Consider the following 25317-nt stretch of genomic DNA (forward strand, 5'->3'; position numbering starts at 1 on the left):
GTCATTAACATATATGTCAAATATAACCATTGGAAAATAAGCACATGCAAGAGATCATGGATTTATGAAAGATTCTCGATGCATTTCATTAATACAAGTGTAGCTACATAATAAAAAATTACAGTATCAACAGATAGTCATGTTTGGCATTACAACTGTGATTTACTCAAACATCAGATAGACAAAGCATCTTATATTGAAATATCAAGTTAATATCCATCCTTCAGAATTTGATTTTAAGGGAAAATTACTGCCCACAACCAACTTAATAATCCCCACAAAGGATATTTATCCAACCACTACACAGCAGATAGGAATAAGAACTCTATTCCCAATTAATTCCTGATTTAGGACATCTGCATTATAGGACATAAAAGTCTTACAAGTAATTTTCCTGCTGTTCATTTTTTTCCTCTGAAATATTTGTTACATAAAGTCTTTTACATACAACGCACACACCTCTGTCAAATTTAATCTTTAAAAATACAAGAAATGCATTTGGCAAATCTGAAGGCAGAACACACACAAAATTCACAGCTCAGATGTTCCTAATGAGAAAGGCTTTAGGACAAAGCATGCCACTTACTTCCCATCTGTGTCTGATGCAGCTGCATAGTGCAGAGGTGTACAACCCCTCTCATCAAGGTCATTCACACTAGCTCCAGATCCCACAAGGGCAAACAGGCACTGATAATTACAATTGGCAGCAGCATAATGGAGTGGAGTTCTTTAGTACACATTTAAATAAAAAGTACAATGGTAAATAACAGCAAAATAATATTATAGAGACAGAAAAAGCAAAATAAAGTGAAACTTAAATCCTCCTTATATTTTTAAGTAAGTATTTGTGGTGAAGAATGCATCATCACAATACTAAAAAATAGGGCAGCTTTCTAGGGACCACTTAACAATGCTGAACTATATATAGTGGATTTATCTGCCAACCAAAATATGCACAAGCTTCATATTAAATGAAGCTTTATTTGAATTTTCTTGTGTAAACATAGAGAGGGAAATCCAGTTTACATTAGAAATCCTATTTTCTGTTAAGTAATTTTAAGCCACGTGGAAAAATATGGACAAATCAAAAACTGCACAACAACTAAATATAGCACAAATAAAATACAACAATTACACAAACAGACATTTTTAATAAAAAAGCACAATTTTGCCTAAGAGAGGAAAACATTACTATTTATTTTTATCTATACTGACATAGCAGAGGCACTGTTAAATATACCTTGTCTTCTTGTATCAAAACCATGAAATATTAGTACTGATGTATAATCTCAGGGAAAACTTATCCCAGCTTCAAATACATAAACAATTCTCTAAATATGCCAGTTTAACTAAAATTTTAAAAAGACCAATATGACTCAGAATTTCATTTTCTATTTTTAAAGAGACTGCAGCTATAAATATCTTGATTTTGAGGAGACATTTCTTTCCATTTTAAACTAATATTTTCCATCTCCTGAAAAAATTCCTCTATATAACATGAATGTTAAACCAAAATCCAGCCCAAAAGGAAACCCCAACTTCCGATGACAAAAATTGTGACAGATAGTTGTTCCTTTCTCAGGAAATAATGGAAGTGGAATTTAAAGCAAAATACAACTTTGGATCCATAACATTTTCTTTAAGTCCTACTCCTGCTCTTCACATCCCATAAAACCATATTTTCCATGATGTGACATGAGATTTTACATGAGTAATGATCCTGCCATCTAAACTTAAATAAATCATATACTAAAAATAGAAATTAATGTCATTCCAAAGAGTTCAGAGCTCAAACAGGAAAGCAGAAAGGGATCAATATTGTGAAATGAGAAAGGTGAAGCAGTTATAATAAAATACTGGGTATATTAATAAAAGAGCTTAGAAATAGCCACAGATGTATAGATTTGACTAATACATTCTTTGGAAAACATTAATAATGTCCTTGGATGAGAGCAATTTAAACATATTAGATCCATGTTATAAGGAAAGAAGGGTCACAAAAATTAGTTGATGTGAAATGCAGTCTTTATAAAAAAAACTAAACACCTATCTAACAAAAGAGGATTACAAAACATGTTTGTGACTTTTGAGAACATATGCTGAAACACAGTTTATTAGAGACATCATATCACAAAAAACCACATTTAAGCTGGAACCCAGACTTGGCCACATATCAATAAGCTGCTACTGCAATACTTTTAACAGCCCTTTCCAATATACAAATCTGGAATGTCTTACCTTCCAAATCTGTCCTTTTTGTTGAAGTCTGCACCAGTATTTAGCAGAAGATTTAGGCACTCCAAATTCCTATTAAATTAATACACTATTATTTGTGATTGCAAATTTTATTTCATGAATATTGGCCTCTACAAATATCAGAACTGCTACACATGAACATCTCATATGTTAGGTTAATGGAACTGAACTATAATGTGGAATTTTTGATATATACATTCCTGTATGTAAAATAGATTCCATAATTTATGGACCAAACCGATAAAGAATATAAATTATTTCAAAACCACATACATAAATTTAATTGATACCAATTGGCATGCATAAGGCACAAAAACATGAACCTAATTCAATTCTTATAAACAAATAAATAATAACACCTGCATGTCACATGCTTTTCCTACCAAGATTCCAGCACAGAGGCAAGATTTTACTGCATATTATTTAAGGCCAAATGTAAGTTGAAACATAGATATTTTACTTTTTAGTGTAATCAATTTTCAATAAAACATATGATCATCATAATAGATATACTATATTGTTTATTGTTTAAATACTATTTTGGGTAACTTTGCTAAGCTGAAGATGAGTGAGGGAATGTGTCACAAATTATTTGGTTTTTATATGAAGAGATAACATTTTTACTTCTATCACTTGCAACAAGGATGTATCTAGCAAGTACTTTTGACTTACAATGATTACTTAACAGTATTACTTAAACAACATTCAAACAGAAAAATGAAAATATCAATATCATGGAGTTCTTGTGTCCCACAAAGTGTATCATGAAATTTATTACCCAATTTTTCCAGGCAATTTTGAGTAGCTGCTATAGAAAACCTACAATACAATAACAATAATCAATATGGATCACAACTCAAGTGATGAGCAAGTAGTTCTGACTACTTCATCCACCTAAACTCTGGAATTTAATTATTGCTTTTATTTTATTTAGACTGACCTTTTATTCATGGATTTGGTAAAAACAAATTTCTCAAAGTTGCTGTTCTCTGTGTCATGTCCCACAGTGATCTGAGGTGGGCATGCCATTTTAGAATGCTGTAAATTCTAAAAATTTTATTATCATCAATGGGAATTGAAAAAAAAAAGAATCAGTTCATCCCCAAATATAAATCTAATGTAAGGCTGATGACACTTGGACACTGTACTCCAGCAATGACTTATTGAGCTGAACAGTTAATTAATTTTCTGTTTGCAGATAGAATCCATCTTGAAATTATTTTCATGTTTACATAAGTTCCAAGGGGAGAGGACAGGAAAAACAGAGAGGAGATAACGGAAAAAAAGAACAAGAATGATCAGCAATTGAAAAAGAAATACTGAAAATGAAAGCATGAATGCTTTTTTACACACCCTCCAGCTGCAGCTGCATGAAGACAAGTCCTGCCAAAGTCATCTGGTGTGTCAATGTCAAAACCTACAAAGCAAATATTTTGTAAAATCATTATGTAACATCACCTTTCATAAAACTGCTGTCATCTGCTGTTAAGAGAAATGCTTGCTAAGCAAACTTAACAGCTATTTGCAAAAGAGCATTCAAGCATTAAATCTTACTTCATTTGAAACATGTCCTTGCTATTTCCAATGTTTTGAAAAACAGGCATTTTAATAAAACTGAAAGGGGTAAGATAAGGTAAAAGACAAGTAGCTGCACTGGGGCTGTGTTCTTCTCATTCTATTTTTCAGTGCCATTTACTATTGAAGATAAGATATATGCAGGTCATATGAAAATTCAGGAATACGCTAGGATTTATCACTGTTGTGCAGAGATTATTAATTTTTGGGGATGTCAGTATTACTAAATATAGGAGCTACTTAAATTTTATCCTTGAGTCTAGTGCTTTAGTCCCAAAGAAGGAACTTTATTGAGTTGGAGTGATGGCTGCAAATAGCAGTTAATTACAGAGGAGCTCTTTGCAGAACACTGGAGTTTTCTCTTTCCAAAAAGGCTCAGCTATGGAACTTGAAATCCAAGATCACAAACACCAGCAGTGTAATTCCATATCCACCCATATATTTTGACAGAAAGATTACTATTTAAATCAGGCTTCAAAGCTACATTTTTGGTTTATGAAAACTATTACACTCTTATGAGAGTTTTGCTCTTGTGTAATGTAACTTATTTACTAAATCTCTATTTGTGGTACCTGGGAATGCTGGTTTTTTGCTGCCTTTTTTTTTTTTTTCCTTTTAAGAACTGTTCAACAACATATATAATGAACAACATAAGATATGTTATTCAAAAATACTATTATTTCAAGACTGTTTTCCTAATCCATATCTCCTAAAACAGGTTTTGTATGCACCACTATGCTTTTATCCCATTTCAATAATTAGGAGAGTTTACTAGCTTGGTTTGAAGAATAGCCTTTGGTGCTTTCCACATCCCTACGTTGCTTGTCTACCATCACTAACTACTCGAATGTCATTCAGTACTGGGACAAGGCAGATTGGTGACATTTTGTTAAGGTTTGCACATGAATATAAATGAATTTGAAAATCAGAGATCTTTCATTTACATAAAAGAGACATCTCCCAGCCCCAAAAAAGGACACATAGTCTGCACATAGCAATCCCCACACCACGAGCACATCCTAAAAGCTCTTGGCAGTATGTAGTCTTTCTAGCCTGAAGGCTGAACGTACTCTTCAAGTCCTTATCTGCTCCAGGCTAGATTTGCATCCAAGTTTTCTCAATTCATGTAAAAGCACAGATATCAACTTGCAATTCCTCCACATGATTTCCTTTGTCATACTGAACCTCCAGTAAGGGCACAGCCAGCACCACAGCACGTGCAGGAAGGAGAAAGAGCCAGTGTCCCCCATTTTGAACACATCCAATTGAAATATTGTCAACTATTGAACAGTTCTTTCCTGAAGTGAATCCTTGCAAGTGTGCCCATGACAGGACAGTAAATAAAAAAACCTTTCCAGTAGGTAGCTTTAGTTATATTCCTCTAGTTCTTATTCCAGGCTTCCCTAACTAAAAGTATAAAGCTGGGGCAGCAACTTATGCTTCCCTTTCTCCAGTTCTCTCCTTTCCACTTATCTTTTTTCAAAAAACATTCAGTGTTTCCAGATTAATACAGAACCATTTAGTTTATTCTTATTCTTCTTCTGTACCAGAAGTTTTATTTGAATAAATCTACTTTCTCAGAATTGCACTGGTTCAAAGAGCTCAGAATTCACCTAAAATGCTGGCCAACAAGAGAAGTAATGACCTTCCAACAACCACATCCTCAGGGAGGAGTCAAACATCAAAAGAAAAGTGCAGTCTGCATTGCATTTGGTTAACAACACAATACCAATGCAACAGTTTCTTAATATAGCAGTCCACAGAGTCTTCAGAGCTATTAGGTGCCCACTACAGGAACAGATGGGAATAGACTGATCTGTATTAAGCTAAAGACATCATGGAATGGAAATTGGATGATCCATAAATTAATAAAAAATATTATCAATCTTTCTCCTTGAAGTTTCATTATGGTCTAAACCAGTCATCCCACCTCCTTGGCCAACTTGAAATGCACAAATACAATATTAAAGAAATTATAAATGTATTAATGGACATTGAAATTTGAAAGTCCATATGAAATTTGGACTTTTTTTTAAACTTATGTCTGCAAAAGTTTGCATTCCCTTTAACTATGGACTGTCCATTAAAAAACAACTTTGGCCCCAAGGTACTAGTAAACTATAAGGAAGTTTAGAAGTTTAATCACTAAATTAAGACCTAATTAAAAGCTATTCTGTGAAATACACAATGAAGTACAAAGCACCTTGTAAGAATTTAAGAGAGTGTCCTACCTGATGAGAGGAGCTTTCTGCAGCAGTCTGAAAATCCACTTAATGCTGCCAAATGGAGAGGAAACATCCCATGTATACCCCGCCTAAGATACACCATAATCAGGTATCACAGTTTCATTACAATTAAAATAAAACAAACATGATTGTGTGCCAAAGTGCATATGAATGGTGGGTTCAGCAAACCACCTCATTAGAATACTGAGCTAACATCACCTTTTAAACACTTTTTTCCAAGCTATCAGCATGCATTATCAGCGCAACAGCCTATTAAAACTTTCAGAGCTTTTATTTCAAATACATTACAGAAAACTCTATTTCTCTTAGTTTTGGTACAAATTGTGATATACTGACTAGCTACTTACAAGTATAGTACAGCATAATAAACAAAACATTTCCTAGTGCAAGTTGAAGATGATAATAAAAATTGCACTAGTTCTGTTAACCTAATAAATACACTTGTAAATTATGTCAGCTTGCATTCATGTCAGTAAAGTTACCTACTTTGCAGTGTCAGCACCACTCGTGATCAGAGTGTTGATTAATAGCTCATGGCCATATCTAGCTGCTATGTGCAAAGGGGTATTTCCATTCTTATCTTCACAGTCTATTTCAGCTCCTATAATAAAGAATAATTACTAAGTAAGGGTATATCCAGACATTCAGATACTTTGTTAGAAAAATGGAACTGATGATCATTTAAGTAACATTATTAATTGTCAGTGACTGAGTAGTTTGGATTTAAAACTTATACACATTTCAGTGGCAGAGAAAAGCATTTTATTATGTAACCTTATGGGACAAACTGGATTATGGAAAATAACCTGGGTTATGGAAACAAATACATATCCCTGCATTCTTAAAAAGAAATGGTTCATCAGTGTAACTTATCAAACTTTATAAACAGATATGCCAGACTCCACCACTATTACTGGATACTGGACATGAAAAAAATTCAGCGTGTTGTTACCAATATAAGAGGATGAAAACATCCAAAATAGAAAGCTTATGGCAAAAATACTCCCTCCCCCTTTTTACCATTTTGAATGATGGTTTGGGATCTTGAAAATCTACCATGGATCGCTGTCATGTGCAAAGGTGTTTTCCCATCTTTACTCTGGAAAAGAAAAAAGAAATGCTGTTACTTATTGCCAGTAACAATAATAATCAGTTCTGACCAAAAAAAAAACCCAACAAAAAGGACATTTCTTTCTTCTTTTCTCCCTGCACTCCATCCTTTAAATTGTTTCTATGCATTTGCCACACAGATGCTGGCAATGACAAGTTCAGCATGACATGGCAAGATTTTCACAAGCGCTGCTCTTAGTCACTCTTCCAGCTGCCAGTGATCACTCAGGGGTGCCCACTCACTCACACTTCTGTCCCTAAGATAACTCTCAAGAGGATGATGACAGCACACAATTTCAGCAATGAGTCTATGTCCAACCCCTCCCCTCCCCAAGGGTAAAATAAAACAATGCTTTAAGCTTGTTTCTTGAAAAAAAGTAGCTGTATTTACTACAGGAGTTTACACATTATATTAGAAGACAACACATTACAAAGCTCATGTGTTTCCTAGAAATTTCTGCAAAGTGATGTTTGTAAGCAATTTATCATAAACTCTAAGTAATCCTAGGGTAGAACTATTCAACCCTACTAGGTACTACACATTTGAAATTCACATTTTGAATGTGCACTTAGACATTCACCCAGTAAAGACATCCCTGAAGCAGGCTAACAGTAACAGATAAGGAAACTTCACTTTTTAACAGCTCAAAGCACCATTTCCACTGTTGCTATTATTTTGGAATGATCTTCCCTTCATACTTGTCACAGGTAATGGGAAAGCTTTACTGCAGAAAAAAGTTACTACACATGCACTCAAAAAATTTCAAACAGGACACAGAAAATCAAAGGACCCTTGAGTGCAGTATGCACATGCATACTGCATCTGTATGTTCAATGATGGCTTTGAAGAGTGTGAAAGGTTCACAAAATACACAATTAAATCAGACAAATATGGCAGGGGAACATATGATATGAACACATGTATTGAAACATCACAAATTATTGTCATATGCAAAAGTGTCTTCCCATCTTTTCTCTCCCTTTGGCACCAAATGCACATGGTTCTATGGATGTGATACTGAAAGTCTGCTAAGACCCTTTTAGGATGGATACAGAATTTTTCATTGTGTCACTGCCCAGAGCAGCATAACAGCACAAATATGTGAAACACTGTCTTCTCGGACCTAGGTTGAAAGAAATAAAACATTTGATAAGGAATGCCACGTTATCTCTAGCTCTTCCAGCTAGCAGATTTTTTTGACCATAAATAATCCAAAAGACAACATCCACATATCCATAGCAGATGCAAATAAACACAGAACATGGGGTTGAAATCCTCTTGAGGAATTAGACAATCAATTTTAATTCTATCTTTGGAGGCCTTAAGAAAAAGCCAAATAAACACACCATAAATGACAATTTCTCCAAGCAACCTCTGTGCTCCAGTTTTCTTTCATGTTTCTCCCTAAGTTCAGTTCTTATCTCTTTTTCCAACCACTAAAAGTCTCTGTGCCCAATTACTTTGAAACAACTGTTAAACATCTGGTGACTTTTCTCCTCACTTTTATCCTTCTTTAACCTGAAGAATCTATAGAACCTAATAATTTAAAGAAAAATTAGCATATAAAATAAGCTTAGTGAAGTAACAGACAGAATTTCAGGACTCAGATAAAGTAGCCTGCAGTCTCACTGGCTTAGGTGGAACAAATCTGTATCTCCAAGGAAGGCTAATGAAGAAAAAGAAGATGGAGCTGAAAAAACACAGATCTCATAATGCACCTTACAAAGACATAGGAATAACTTAGGGTGACAGTATTAGAAATTGAAGAGCACTGTGGTTTTCTCACAAGAAAATTCAGTAAGATCTTGAAAAGACCAACAAAATAAGCTACAGAATAATTTTCCACTTATAAATGAAAAAACACGGTATAAACAATAAGAGATTTTTAGATTTACTCCATTCAAATTTACTTAAAAATGCACTTAACATAGATTTCTAAGACAATGGATTTCATGAGAGTGCCTCTCTCATGTCTAACAGTCTAAGGTTCCTTTCCAGCCCAGATATAGCACAACATGCAATTGTCTATCAGCATATAAACATAGAACAGGTATAAAATTTAATGAAGACAAGTCCCATGTTGAAGCAGGTATAGGATTGCATTCAGAATTGCCGTCTAAGACACTAGAAAAGGATATACAGGACCAGAACCAGTAGCCAAACACTTCTTTAAGCAATGAAATATCAAGGCTCTCTTAAGCAAATAACTATTTCCTGATATGCCAGGAGATTGGACTGCAGAATCAGGGAGGTATCTTCTAAACTTTGCTTCCATTCCTTTTTTTTATGTCTTTAAGTTCTTCTCTCTAAATATCAAGCTAACTACAGCTGTGTGATTTAATGAGATCAGACAGGATCACAGCACATGACAGGACAGCTATGGGCTAATGCTAACTTCTGTTGTCTTCACTGAAACTCAGCTAAATGTGGTAATAGGAATCATCCAAATCTCTCCTATCACTAGAGAAAATGTATCCACAAAATACTTAGATCATAGCAAATGTGCTAAGAACAGTAATTGCTATTAGACAGAAATAATACACAGCACAAGGTGCCTTATTGAGTGATAACTCACATATTAACTGTACTCAGACTACTGAGCTTCACCGAGGGAGAGGAAATGTGGGTCTATCATGTCACAGCATTCCTTCAAATGAAATCTCCCCCTAGCAACAATTCTTATGTTCTAGTACCAACAATGAAAGTAAAAAAATTTTTCTATTTAGGTCACTGAATTTTCAAGCAGCAATGAGGTCCATAAAACAATTAATACTGTCCCATTACATACTCATTTCAATGTGTTCTTCCATGCATGGAAATCCTGAATAGTGAAGAGGGAGTGCTGCAGTAATGAGCAGTACTTAATAAGATTCACTGTTCTACAGTGGACACTGACAAGGCTATGAAAACAAGTAGGAAATTATGTCCAGAGGTGATAAAAAGCATTTAACATATTTCTACTGTTCTATTATCTTCTGCTACATAATCCCTTCTTGAGATGAGGCTAGCACTCACAGATATGCACAAGAACTTCCCCTCTATCTGCCATCAGGAGTAAGAGTGTTTCCCTTTTGCTCTCCCCACTCAGTCATCCCCAGCAGGACGTACTGTAATAGTACTGTCCAGTCTGCACCTACATCGCCATCCATATCCACTCTCTTACCTCTAAAATCACAGGAAAAGCTGCACATGGAAGGAAATGATTGAATCAGCCTACACAAGCAATATAATTATGATGAAAAGTAGATCTTAGAGCCATTTTAAGAACTATTTTGAACTCCAGCCTCAGTATTTGGAAACTGAACCAGCTTGGTTTCAATAAATATTTAGTAAGAACACCCTAATTCCATCTCATTTTAAATCTACAATTCTTTCTTAGTTACCCAATATATTCTATTTTTTTAGGGATTGCTCTTCTGATTAAATCCAGGATTTATCTTTATAGGCCTTTCCAGGGAAGTAGAAGTTGACTTAAAAATTATTTTCTTTTGCCTCAATTCTTGCACTTTTCCACAGTGCAAGTGATAAGTTTTCATATGCAAAGTTAGGCTGTTCACACCTTCAGGTGCAAATTTACAGGCCAAATTCAGTCATACTGGTACAAATCCACAGAAATGCTACTAACAGAATTACAACAGAAACACCTTGATGAGGAAAGTGGGGATAAATGCTATTTTCAAGCTATAATTGCTTAAAATCTCAACATAGCCCTACTTGCTTGATTTTGCACTTAAGAATTTTGATGTGTACAAAAACAGCACATTTTAATTACAACCAACCCATAGTTAAAGCTAATGCTGTTTCTGAAATGGAGCCCTGTTCACTTTTTTATTCTTCATCAGAAATATGCCCAAAATCATGAACCCTTGCAGCCCTGCATTTAGGAAAAACAGTAATTCTTGGCCTGGTAACATTTTTCAGAGCATCACAGAAGAGTTTGGGTTCAAAGGGACCTCAGCTGGTTCCAATCCTGCTAGCATGGGCAGGGTTCCACTTGACTAAGTAGCTCAAAGCCCCATCCAGCCTGGCATTGAACCCTTCCAGGGATGGGGCATCCACAACTTCCCTGGACAACCTGTTCCAAGGCCTCACCACCCTCACAGTAAAGACTCTCTTCCTAATATCTAATCTAAACCTTCTGTCAAAGCCTGAAGCCATTTCCCCTTGTCCTACCATGCCCTTGCACAAAGTCCCTGCCCAGCTCTCTTGTAGGCCCCCTTCAGGTACTAGAAGGTGCTCTAAGCTCTCCTTTGCTCTTATTTGTGTGAGTAACACACAAATATAATCTGTAGTATATTTAACATTGTGGGATTATTTTCATGGCAGACCACACTTTACTGAAAAATGATGTTTCAAGAATGTAGGACAAAGTCAGCCAGCCCTGCAACACTGAACACTCAGGCATATGCAGCCTGGGACATTAGGCAGAGCAGAAAGCTGGCAACAAAAATAAATGGACTGTGACCTGGATATTTTATGACAAGTTGGCAATAAACCCTATAACACAGCTCCTTACTTCTGCAGGGCACTTTGGTGATGAATTTTTCTACAACTGAGTTATGCACATTTTTATTAAATGAGCTGCATGTCTAAATATATGTAACAGTGAGCAGGAACATTCATTTAGGAATTTTACACATCAAAGAGTTAATTTTTAAAATACTCCCAAATTTTCAGTTGGCTATGAGTTTTGTACTAACAATAGATATAAAACTGTATTTTGGAATTAGTTAGCTGAAAACCAGCTTCAATCACTGTAAAAATCACTTACGTGAAGTGAACCACAAACCCCAAGATTTTTAACAGAAATGTCAGCTACTCTAATATTCACCTCCTGCACAGATTGTGCTGAAATTCAAGCATAAACCTATTAAGCAAGTTTCTTTTCCATTTTTTTTCCAAGAAATTAAATAACAGATAATTCCTGTCTTACTACATGTGGGTGACAGTTCAGGCAACCAGACATTTTGCCATAAGGAACACTTGGACTTTTCATTCCATATACCCATTTCCTACCTCCCCCAGCCTGAAACCTGCCAAGACACCAGATGCTGCCGCTAAATATTTCTGAACACAGTTAAGTTTTCATTACTAGAGTAAAGATCAACATAATACAAACCAGAAGTTCTTACATCTCTCTACCTACAACAAGGCTGGATTCTAAGGAATATTCTGCAGTCAAAGAATTGTGACCAAAGATGTAAAATGCATACTGACTCTGCTCACACAATTTTGCTGGAGTAATTAAAACATCAGCTGTTTAAGACTTTCCATTGGCCTGATCTACTCATATTTGTATTTTTAATATACTCTTCCCCAATCTCCCTGATTGATTAGATTCTAAGATCTTACATTATAATCTCTTCAACTGCTCCTGCAATTAGCTAGATCATACACACTTCCCTGAAATATCCCTGATTTGGTTCACATTACTTATTTATAAGAAAAACATGTGCTTTTGCATTTTTTCACATTATTTGCTCTTACTTACATGGCTAGACTAGGGTAAACAAAGCATACAGAATTCTGACAACTAAATGTAATTGAGATTGGGCAGACATTATTGCATTTTTCTTCATCCTTTTGGGCTATAAAATATATCCCATTGAGGTTTCCAGATTCAGATCAATTCTTGAAGCAACATATTGGCTCATTTTTACTGCAGTACTTTTCAAACAAATACTCCATCTATCAGTGGGAATTTCTCCGTGTTATCAAAACAAGTATGTTTGAAAAAACTACCTCCAATAAGGATGTACAGCATTTTTAAGAGTGAAAGGATGGCTTTGGATATACCTACCTTTATATTTACATCTGCTCCATTGCAGACCAAGAGCTCTAAACACAATGCTCCATGTGTTGATGCAGCAGCAAAGTGCAAAGGTGTGAACCCCTTCTCATTCACTTGATTTACATTAGCACCACAGTCTATGAGTTCATTCACTACAACATCTTGCCCATTGTAACAAGCTACATGGAGGGGAGTATTTCCATAGGCATTTGGCTCATTCATCTATAGGAGAAAAAAACACCAAGATTAGTTAGTAGGCAAAAAGCTGTACTTAATGCAGCACTTAATTCTAACAAAGGAAACATCTCAAGTCACGAGATTACGTTTGGAACTCTTCAAAAACAGAAATTAAAAGCAAGTTCTGGATATAGCATGTTGATTGAGATCTGTGTCCTGGGGAAGATATGATTGCTTTACAAGTGAGCCAACCTCCTCCAATTGTCTCCACACCAGTTTCCTGTATGCAACTCTAAGAGAAGCCACACATGCCAAAAATATCAACTGTGGCAATTTGTAAAGATGCTACACACAAAGCACAGGACAGACCTCTATAAAACAGCATTGCAATTCTGATCTACTCCTCAATATTGAGCTTGAGTTGCAATCTCCAGCCTTGCAAGACTAAGATTATGATTCACAGTGTAGATTTCTTACACAGTTTCACAGTTTATTGTTAACACTCCTTCTACAGGCCGGTACTGTAGAATTTTAATTTGTTTTGCATTTCAATATTAATATGGTCTAATTTACTGCAGTAATGAAGTTTCTCACAATTTTTAGTATCATCTAAAATTTATGTCATGTAGAAAAGTCAGTTTCATGTATATTTTACCAAATTAGGCAAAAGCATTTGATTTCCTCCACTTCAAAAATTATTGTGTGGCAAAGCTAGGATCGGAATTCCTACTTCCTGACTTCCAGTCCAATGAATTCAGAGCAAGAAATATCAAATAAACAAAATGCCCCACTAAATACACATTTATTTTCAAATTATTGTGCAAAACCTGCAAGGCTCTGAAGGAGGTTTTCTTTTAATGGAGAAATGAGGGTTTATAAAAGAAAAAGCAGTACTTAGAGAGACCTTCCTTCAAGTACTTTCACTATATCCCAACCTGTGTGCTACAAGTACTAACAAGAGTATTTCAAACAAAAAAAAAATCCCATTTAATTTTATTTTTCCTTACATCAACTCCAAGATCCAGAAGATATTTGACTACACTGATCATCCCACTAGATGCTGCAGCATGTAAGGGTGTATATGATTTCTTGTCTTTGCATGTCACTTCAGCTGTATGGGTCACGAGTAACTTCACAACTTCAATATGACCTAAAATAATAAGGACAAATAAAATGAAGCATCATATTTTATTAAGCAGCACAGGTTTGCAAACTTCATAATTCTACAATTGTTATAACATGATCAAGAAACTATTTCTTTGGACCTAATGTAGAAAAGAAAGAATTGTTCTTGTTTTCTAATCCTATAATGAACTATAAAAGCAACATAAAATAATCTTCTCCATATACCCCACCCAACAGCCACTGCAAAAATAAATTTGTATACTCAAAACACAATCCTGGAGAACTAGAGAAGCAAAGTAACTTTGTAATTATTAAGTATTGACCACAAATTTACAATAACAACTTGCAAGACAATGTGACTGCCAATCTTCCACTGTCACCCCAATTCCAAACATGCCCATTAAGATTTTTAAGTCTTACAGAAACTTTGAAAAATTGATGCAAACATGAAAAGAAGAAAATATTCTACTTTTACAGCAAAATATACCCCCCAATCCAAATCCCTTTACCCATAAAGCATTTAAAATGTTAAGCCACATCATACAGGATTTAGTAAAGCTTTGTTTTCAAGACTGACTCAGAGACGATCTTTGAGGAACTGCAGCCTTTTAAAAGCATCAGCTGCTCTCCTAAGACAATGGAAGTAGAGTACAAGGAAGAGTAAGAGTTGGGATAATGAAGAAGGCATGGGGGAGGTTTCAGGGAAAAGAGAAGAGAGGGCAGGGAGCCCACCCTGAAGTGGTGGGCAGTAGCTCTCACTGTCAGCTTTGGGCCAGGGACCCCAGCACCCACCCCAGCTGCAAGGGGCAATGAGCTTTTCCCTTCCATGGCCACATGCTCCTCCTCTGCTTGCAGGCACTTGTGACACTGCCTGCTAAGAAGCCATGAAAATGGAGTAGACAAGTATCTGTCATTCTTGCTCTGTTGTTAATTTAACTGCCAAACAACTAATTACTGCAAGCACACGGATAGTCATGACAAAGACTGCTGAATAAAGAAATACATGACTTTACCAGAGCACAATACACTTGGTGCTTTACTTTTATAACTGACCCATGCAGAACTCTTTATTTTACCTTTCAGGTGACATCCTTTCCTTAGTTAAAGAAGTGGTGAGGAGCACACGGAATACTTTTGTTTATATTTATCCAGACAGATATCTAAGTAGAAAGTATCAAACCCACCTTTCAGTTTAGGTGCTTCACAAAGAGTGTGGGTCTTTGCTTCATAAGCAGTTAAGAGAATTTGCAAAAGTTTGAATAGGAAGTGCCTACCCAAAGGAATACAGACAAAGCTGTTTTTATAAACACTCAGACACTGATACTTATTTTATGCCATTTCACCTAGCTATACCAACCAAAGCCATAAGACTTTACCAGTGAAATGTGAAGTGCTTTAATATTTCCCTTCTTAATTATCTCAGTATAGTAGGAAAGAGGGGAAAGAGAAATGCAAACACAATACTCATCTTTTTACCCAAATACAATGGGGAAAAGAATGAAAACAAGCCCTAAAGGAGAAACAGAAGTAGAGAAGATATGGAAAGCAGCGAAAGGAATAGAGACAGTGAACAGAACAGTGGCAGAAAAAACTTCAAAGAGAGAGTAAAAAGCCAAAAAAACCCCTGACCTGCATTGAAAAGGCAAGCAGCGATCAGTGGAAGACTCTCAAAGGGAAGAGCAAGGTACTTGATGTGAGAAGTGCTGCAGAGACATCCCAGTGCACCAGTGAGGGCAACACCAGCACACAGCACTGTGAGTCCATTTCAGTCCCAGCTTTGCAGCTGGACAGCAATGGAGCCGGGGGAAAAGCAGGAAGGAAGCAAAACAATGGACATCACCCTAGAAAGTTATTTATAGCAGAGTGACGAAAAGCATAACTTCTTTATTTTATGGTCAGTTTTACATGGTGGAAAACTTTTTAAGGTTTTCTCCAAACAATTGGAGCAATGTACAATGGCTCTAAATTGTGAAGGAGAATGTCATAATTATTTTTACTTTGATTGAAGACTTTCAAAAGCTTTTTCTTCTCTATTGTCTACAGGGAAATTTAGGCAGATCAACATCAATTGAACTACATTTTTCCTGCCCAAACACTCTTCATTAAGAGAGTTCCCTGTAAACAGCCTACAATATAGCACTGATTAAAATTGGAATAAATGTAGCTTATCTGCAAAACAGAAGACTTTTCAGCTAGACAAGCACAAGGCAAAAGGTGTCACTGGCCTCTCCTTGACACTTGTCAGTTCTCTGAAACTTCACATACAAGTTTCATTCAACAAAATTTTGCAAATAACCACATTCAATAAGGTGGCTGGACAGAATGTCACAGATACTGCTTTGCAGATATAAGTACATCAAAAACACTAATACTGAAATAACATTAGATCAATAATGAAGATTGTTCTTTAACTTCTGGGGTTTTAAGTACTGGTATAAATACCTGAAGTGCAATCTCATCCAGCTTGAAATAATAAATTAAGAGCATTATTGCTGTGATGATCACTTCCTAATTGAATGGCACATTCAGTTCTTTTCAATTGATAAAAGGGAAGGAAATTCTGATAAAAGGCAAGGAAGAACATTACTCTGATAGTATTGCCAGGGCATTGATCAAGACCACAAGAACAATAATTATCCACTCCTGGAATAAGAATGGCAAGGCAAGAGAATTTGTAGTTTCAGAGATGAAATATTCTTTGAAAATACAATCCCCAAGGACGCTGCAATGAACCTCTGTTTCAGGTGCCCCTTATATTAATTGCTTACTTTTCATTTAGCATTTCTGCAAAATGTTTCACCTGTGACTAGACTTGCTAACTGAAGAACATAGTTCCTCCTTTTTAAAGAACAAAACTACTTACCTTACTTTTCTTCTTCTAACAAATTGATTTTCATCACCACAAAATACAAATTTGCAAGGCAATTTGAACTACACAATTAATGTTTTTTTGGCAGACACAGGTAAACTCAATGCTTCTAATGCAAATATTTTTCCTAGAAACATGTCAAACCACTGAACATGAGATGATTTTTCATTATTACTACAGTATTAATCAACTGAAATATGTACATACCCATATATGCTGCCCAATGTATCGCTCGTCTGTCTTTCTTGTCAAATGCATTAATATTGGCCCCTCTAGACAACAGCAAGCTGACCATCTGAGATAAAGAAAAAGAACACAAATCTTCCATTCATAATGGAAAAAACTTTGCCTCAACAGAGAAAACCATGATGGAAAACAAAAATGTATGCATTTTCAGAGGATTTAAATGAGTTGGGTCTTGAATATTCCGTAAGTTTGAAAAACTGTCTGTCACAATGAAGTGACTGTAAGGAACACAAAACTTGATGTCAACAAAACCACTTCTCAGTTAAATATTGCAAAGCCACAAAATCTTTTATATCTTCAGGTTACTAAGGGACTAGTGAGTCAGAGTTTATTACATATATTTCCTCTGAATTTCAGTGACAACAAACTCCCTATGTTCACTGTTTACTGAACAGAAAAATATCTTGGCTTTTCCATTTTAAATTTACCTGTTACTAATTTAACTCCAGTTAACAAATTTCCTTCTGTCACAAGAAAAGTGATCACTGTAATAAACTTTCAATAAAATGATGTAACACTTATTTTCCACAACTTTTCTGCACAGAGATGCATACGAAAAATAAACTCAAACACAAAATAGAGATTGAGGATTTTTGAGGGAATGGGGGAGAAATTATTTTAAACTCAAAAATGAAATATCAGAAATATGAGGGACAGAATGACGAGTGGAAGACAAGAAAATTAACTTTTACCTCAACGTGTCCACTGAAGGCTGCGTGATGCAGTGCAGTTCTGCCTGCTCGATCAGACACATTTACATTGCTTAGGAGAGGCACCAAAGCTTCAGCACACTTCACAGCTTTGTTTGCAGCTGCTATGTGTAGGGGTGTCTGCCAATTTTTATCACGAGCATTGACATCTGCTGAATGCTTTAACAACACCTGAACAGCATCCTGAAAGCATTTACCAAAAAACCAAGCCACTTAGTAAAGATCAGAAATGGCAGCCCTGGATTTAAGGACTGTACAGTGGAAAACAACTCTTTACCATTTGCTCATCTGCAAACATAATCATTGGGACACTTTGGGATTTGTACTTTATCGTAAATCCAAACTTGGGAATGTTCTCAAGGACATGAATAATTTAACCAAACCAACCATTTCCAGGTCTTTTATTCCTTAAGCCACATGGAAAATTATTTTGTAATCACAACTGATTTCCAAAGTTTAATAAACCATCCTAGGATTTCTTCTATTTGTGGAATTCTTAGCCAAGGATTAGTGTGAAGTACTATGAACTTACAATGAATTTCCATCAATCTGCCAAGTAAAATTTTTCAACTGTGCAAGTCTACAAATGGCAAACCTGAGATTATTAAATGTACATTTAGAGAACCACAAATAAAACAGTGCATGGTCACAAAAAGTTTCAACATACACTGTTGCAAAATTCCTGAAAACCGTTTTAAAATATTGCAGTGAATTCCATCTCTCAAAATGATTATTCATTTCCTTTTGTCAGAAGTACAAGCTGTGAAAATGTGACAAATAAGACTGTAATTCTTACAGCAAGATAAACAAACCCCATTAAAATATGCACACACAATTGGAATGCATAAAAAAATAACTGTGCTGGCAGTATCACCACAATGATGAATATTGCATTTTGCATCAGCTGTGTGACCTTCCCACGATTCACTAATTGCTTTTGGTGACTGCCAACTCAGTCACTGAGCACACAAATAATTGATTATCACTTTGTACTTAAAACACAGTTACCAGAAGTTGTTACTAGAGATTCTGAATTACACTGTGGTACAACAGCAAGGTCCATGGGCAGGTTGCTAAGTCACTATTGGTCCTATTTATATCAGAAGAAATAATATTGAAAATGTTGAAATTTCTTATACCGCTAATAAAAAAGAAGACAGGAACAAACACAGAAGTGAAAATACTGCATCACAGACTTGTACTTTAATGAGAAAACTGAGTAGGTCTTCTCTGAGAAACTGAAGCAGATTTAGTGTTTTAAAAAACTAATTATGTTTTTAAGTCTTGCCTTTTTTAACCCTAATATTAAGAAATATTTCAGAACAAGGAAATTTCAGAACAGCTATTACCCCTTTTGCAGAAGGAAGCACCACAACATTAGTATAAAAGTAATGAATCTAATTTTTATGTGCATTTGCATTAATGAATTTCATGACTGAATCTACTTGGAGTTTTTTTTTTAATTTGCGACATACAGCAGGCACACACAAATAAAAATGTGACTGTCTTGACATGAAGCTGCCTGAACTTATGCAGCTGACAGCTAAACCCATAACTGCAGCTATTTTTTTAGCTTCAATGTCCTTGTTTAATTGCAGCTGTCCTCACTTCAAGAGTCCAGATGTTCTGCTGAAACCAATATGCAGTTTTTTCATGACAGCTTTTCAACCAGTGCCCCAAACCCATATAGGTCTGTCAGCTAGAAAACAGTGCCTACATATATCAACCCTGTACATGGGCTCCCATGACTCACTGTGTTTATAAATAGAAAATTCTGACAAGTGTCTATCAAGCTCTGACTGGTTTACTTGTCTTGTTTGCCTCTGAATAATGTTTTGTTTAAGATCTTCCATATTTAAAAAAAACCTATGACCATGATTGCATTTCTTGAAGTTATCATTTAATCCCAGTTTGTTTGCAGCACTCCTCTGCCTCTGCAAGCATTAGTGATGTGGAGAGCTTTAATTGTTCCTCAGCTCTGAAGAATGCAGCATTTGGTGCTTTGGTCAGCTCCCAAAGGAACGGCCTAAAAATATCTCAAGAACAAATAGCATTTGGGAATAAGAAGCCCTTGAAGATTCATTTTCAAACACTGTTTTTTTGAATAACATGATCTCTACATAACTTTGCTATTAATGCTAGTGACAAAATACTGCAGTTTATCCAGGGAATTCAAAAGCAAAAACTGAAACAAGGCTTGTTTAGATAGCTCATGGATCAAACACTTGAAGTTCAATGCTTGTCAAAACTAAAATATTCAATTCTATCTTCCCAAACAAAAATTTACTAATAAAAGCCTTTATTTGAAACATACTGAAATGAGCATCAATTTGATTCAGGATCTCAAAGGAGATAGTTTTGCATAAACTCTTCCACATAACAAGATCAGCATTTCTCTGTTTGTTTTGATCTTCTACAGGCATTTAAATTTTTTATTAGGACAACCACCACAGGGAAACAATAACCAAATAATTTCTTGCATTATGATATTCTCACAACTGTATAACTGGTAGACTCCAAGAAACAGTCTACATTTCATTTAAGAATTTTAAAGTGATATTCAATACTGTTAATTAATCACTTTTTTTTAAAAAAAGACATTGGCAGGCCTTTAATAGAATAACTTATTTCTTCAATGCTTGAACACACAAGCTTGTAAAAAAATATGAAGTAACGCAAAGACCATGCTGTAAAAGTTGTTCTAAATATTAATTCATCTTCCCTCATGCTGAACCATTCTGGTTACCTTAGCAGAAGTAAAAAGGACTTAAGAACACTGCATGCAGAGTCCTCTGCTAGGGAAGTCACAGAGAGCAAAGCTGAGAACTCAAAGTTTATAGTTTTCCTCCTTTCTTACTACTTAAGCAATAGATACACACACTCATATATATATATATATATATATATATATATATATATATATATATTCCCTCAAAAGGCTAAAAAAAATATCACAAAAATGTTGTGCAATTCCAAATGTTTGGAGTAGTTTCCGTTTTTAAAAAATGAACAATGGACAGAAGTTAATTTGAGATTTCTTATTTTGACACAAAGTAGTCAAAAAGAGCAACATACCTCACTACAAGATGCTACAGCTCTGTGTAAAGGAGTCAACCATTTGCTGTCTTTGGCATTAACTCTAGCTCCTGTAACAAAAAATAACAAACACAGAAATTTAAAAGGTATTTACAGAATGACTAAAATATTTTCAAGAAGATATTTTCAAGAAGATATTTTTAGAAATAGAACTATTTATTTATTCTAACAAAATGAATTTACTTCTTCTAGGCATTTCTTTGCATTTTTTATGCAAAAAAATGAAAAGGAATCTTTTCTCCAGATGAAATCAACCTTTTGAGAAAATTCTTTGAACACTACCAATAATATTCTTCCACATCAAAATATACTCATATTTTTATACTAGGTCATCCTCTATAATCTTTTGCCCTTCCAAAGCCACATAAAAGCTGCTGCCTAAGAAAGATCAACTCCTTGCCTTCACACAGCAACAAAAATCTCATGGTTTCCCATTATAGCTGAAATTCTCTGTGAAAATATAGAAAGAGGCTGCATTTACTCCCCACACCTACAGTTTCCTTGTGGTTGCCATGTCTGATGGACAGGTATATGGAAGGAGGATGATTCTTCTACTGGGACTTACTTTAGGAGCAAATCTCCACTACTCCAGTAGGTCACCTAGCCCACCCCTGGTCCTCCCTTCATGAGAGAGACTCCCAGCCACACTTCTGAAAGCGCTCAAGGAACAGCCCTCCCTGTCCCCAGGAAACAAAGCTGCACCAACAGCTCTAAGGGACACAAGCTTGGGTTTGGATTTTAATTTTTTTCTTAATAATAAAAGGAAAGAAGGGTTTGGGAACTTCTTTCCCCTGAAGAAAGCAGCTGAACTACATCTTAACTTCCTGTGAACTCCAACAAACAAGAAAACCTAATGATTAAGATTAATAACTTAATTTATACAGAACCTTGTAGGATATTTATACCCCGACTGGAAACTTACCCATCTTTATTTTGAAACTTCTGATATTTTACAGAGATAGTTTAGATAAAATCTTACATTTTTGAGAAAAAGAGTTACAAAATACTGTTGGAAAGAATCACACAGTAACATTAATGCTACGTGACCAGTGCTGATTAACATCTCAAGCTAAACATAATACTGGTATGTCAGAACCAATTGCTGTTTTTTCTATGCAAGGAACAGAAAAAGGTGGAAGGCCAGTAAGACACAAGATGCCAAAAATTGCTGGTTGCTGGTCAAATCAGGATATTCAACTGAGAGACTAGAGTATTTTGATCCAAGATCTGCACCAGCAAAGAAGTCTCTCCCAGGCTATTTGATCAAGAAACCCAGAAGTGTGTACAAAATCATGGCTGTGTATACAAATATCTGAGGTCGATTCTCTTGAGGTTCTAATCAATCCATCCCTTTCAGTCATAACAACAGAACATGGAAGCTGATGCAGGATCCAAACTTCCAGTCTGATTCTAGGTCTTCCACCCACTGGACAGAGACTGAGATCTAACTGCTGGCTACAATTTCAGGGATTTCCATCTTTCCTTATCTAAATTTCATGATAGGATGCTGTCCTATTTTCCTAAGTGCAAACATTTTTGAAAAATAAGACTAGTAAATAGGGAAGAAAGTCCAAGCCAATTTGAAGAAAACCACCACAGTCTAACAAAAGCTTAGGAGACACCACAAGTATCTGGTTTTGTCACACATCCTAAGGACCCATTGGTGCACTGCAACACATCATGTGCCACAGCAGACTGTACTATATCAAGTCTTGCATAGAACTCAAGCAAAGAAAGAATCTGAGTATTCTAAAACCACTAGAAATGCCTGAGGATTTTTAGCAATCCTTCCCAGAAGACAGCAAGTGATGAATGACATCACAAATATAATGAGGTAATGATTGGTAAGTGAGAATGTAATCAATATTTATGTCAAAAGTATCTGTAATTCTTGATTATATTCCAGGTAATTGATGGCCACATTTTGTTTTTAGCAGATGAGACAAAAAACAAGAGCCAAAATCATACTCCAAGTTCAACCTGACTTCACATGCAGCCAACAACCAAAAAATAGAGACTTTCACAAACTGATTTCTATCTCTAACTTTAGGATACAAATGTCTTTGAAGCATTTGAAAGAACTTGAGTGAGTTACTAAGCCATTAATTACTATCCTAATTATCCTAATTTTCGTGAGGAAAATGCATTTGCAAGACCTGGGGTCAGCTCAGATCCATCCAGGTAATGAAGCTCAAGATAGGAAAAGGAAAGTCCCCCATCAGAAGAGAAGAAAGTCCCCCATTTCCACTCTAAAAACCAGCAGCTACTTAAGCTTTAGCTCTCAGTAAAAATGTTCATATTTTACTGACATTTCTGGTAAATCTAACACATAGCCTAAAAACTACACCAGAAGAGAGCAGAAATCAATACAAACAGATACTGTACAAAAGAAAAATAATATGTGAAAGTAAGAAAGAAAATAATTAAGAAAGCATTAGCCAGAGAAATGTCTAAGGAAATCTGAAGTGATATCTAAAAGTAACATGGTCCTCTTAATAGAACAAAAATCAACGTAGCAAATACCTGCCCCCCATTCCATAAGTGGTCTTCCTCCCAAAGAAACAAGGATGCCTAGGTCTAGCACATTGAAACAGTGTAAATACAGATCCTAAAATAAGTTAACTTTTCAAATACACAAAAAACTGTAGATTCTCTAACATAGGAAAGGCTAAACTTGACTTTTGATAACAAATCTGAATCTCTGATGGACTTAAGAAAGAACCACCAAGCTTGTTTTTTTCTTTCACAACAAAAACTCTTAAAGAAGTGCAAAACTGTTACATTGAAAGAAAGTTTTTAAGCAATAATCAGAATAAATGTGCTACCAAAAACCACATATGCATTATTAATTTGGGGACTGGGAGATCGCCAGCTTTAGATACATTAAACAAAATAACATTTTAAAATTAATTGAGAGATACTTTGCCCTTAATCATCTCCAAGAAGCCATGCTGCTGAGAACCATTTAAATTTCATAAAGGAGCTTTTCCAAACAGCCTTGTATCTGAGGACACAATAATCCTCCTGTAGGCTGTTCTTTACTGCCTAGCACATGATTTGGAGAAAATGTCACTGCTCCTCCCTGACCCTTCACGGGCTCTCTAAACCTGTCACAGTCCTACCATGCAGCAGTGAGGGAATTGACAGCCTTCACCATCTGAGGTAAAGCTCTACTCCAGACCACTGAAAGAAATGTTACAAAAATGTACACCAAATGTTATACCTCCACTGAATAACTTTTGCTTTAAGATATTTTTTCCCATTTGGCTTAAAGAGAGTCTGAACACATGTATGTGTATAACCTACTGCACAGCACTGCCAATGCAATATTATCCCTGTGAAGCTCAACCTGCTGACATGTTAACCAGGGCATTTCTCACATTTCAAATGCCAGCTATGAGCAGTTTGCTGTTTCAAAGCACAGGACAGTGTATCTTAATTCCCTCTATGGAAAACCAAAAAAACAAAACAAAAAACAACCCTAAGAAACTGCTGTTCTCCCCGCCTCTGCCTCTGTCCCTTGGATCTCACACACTTCAAGGGCCTGGTCTTGATATGTTTATTAGAACTTCTGATTTGTTTACTATAAAATTTCAACTCTTTTAATGCCACAGAGTTTGCAGGAAAAGGATAAGGGTGCTTGTCAGAGCAATCTCAATGCTGGAACACAAATAGGACTTAAGAACCAATCACGTGAATGATCCTCCCCTAAAACAGCACCTTCCAAATGAAGTGAATTATTGCTCCATGTTGGTGCACTAAGCCAAAACATTAAACATTAAAAGAAAATCACCCATTTCACCACTTATTTTGCTAGTACAGCCCAGTAACTTTACACATCTAGGCAAATATTAAAGTACTTTTTCTCTGCAAAAGGTGGGGTGGTAATGAGAGAGAAGTATTACATAATTTTCTTCCTAGTCCCTGAACGTTACATCTCATCTTGCCAAGTTGTATTTGCAAGACTGACAATTAGAAAGACACATTTTACTTAATAAATAAAGTACAGAGGGTACTAAAAAGCTTTGTGATGCTTACTTCTAGCAAATTTATGTTTCAAGAGACAAATCTTCTAATTGAATACGTGCACTGATTTACAGAATGATCCTGGAGAG

General features: G+C 35.6%; 1 protein-coding gene across 1 annotated transcript in view; it reads right to left on the reverse strand.

The window, feature by feature from the left end:
* The window catches only part of ANKRD28 (ankyrin repeat domain 28), a 76826-nt gene that overhangs the window by 23283 nt on the left and 28226 nt on the right, over nucleotides 1–25317 (reverse strand). The window contains exons 4-14 of the mRNA XM_058821389.1: nucleotides 21182–21252; nucleotides 18089–18289; nucleotides 17358–17445; nucleotides 14164–14306; nucleotides 12989–13201; nucleotides 7098–7176; nucleotides 6564–6678; nucleotides 6063–6145; nucleotides 3610–3673; nucleotides 2239–2307; nucleotides 587–727 (exon numbers count right to left, since the gene is read on the reverse strand). Of these exons, the coding sequence (XP_058677372.1) occupies nucleotides 587–727; nucleotides 2239–2307; nucleotides 3610–3673; nucleotides 6063–6145; nucleotides 6564–6678; nucleotides 7098–7176; nucleotides 12989–13201; nucleotides 14164–14306; nucleotides 17358–17445; nucleotides 18089–18289; nucleotides 21182–21252 (1267 nt within the window). The remainder of the gene's footprint in view (nucleotides 1–586; nucleotides 728–2238; nucleotides 2308–3609; nucleotides 3674–6062; nucleotides 6146–6563; nucleotides 6679–7097; nucleotides 7177–12988; nucleotides 13202–14163; nucleotides 14307–17357; nucleotides 17446–18088; nucleotides 18290–21181; nucleotides 21253–25317) is intronic.

Source organism: Ammospiza caudacuta, chromosome 1 (genome assembly GCF_027887145.1).
Source record: "Ammospiza caudacuta isolate bAmmCau1 chromosome 1, bAmmCau1.pri, whole genome shotgun sequence".
In the NCBI taxonomy this organism is placed as follows: Eukaryota; Metazoa; Chordata; class Aves; order Passeriformes; family Passerellidae; genus Ammospiza; species Ammospiza caudacuta.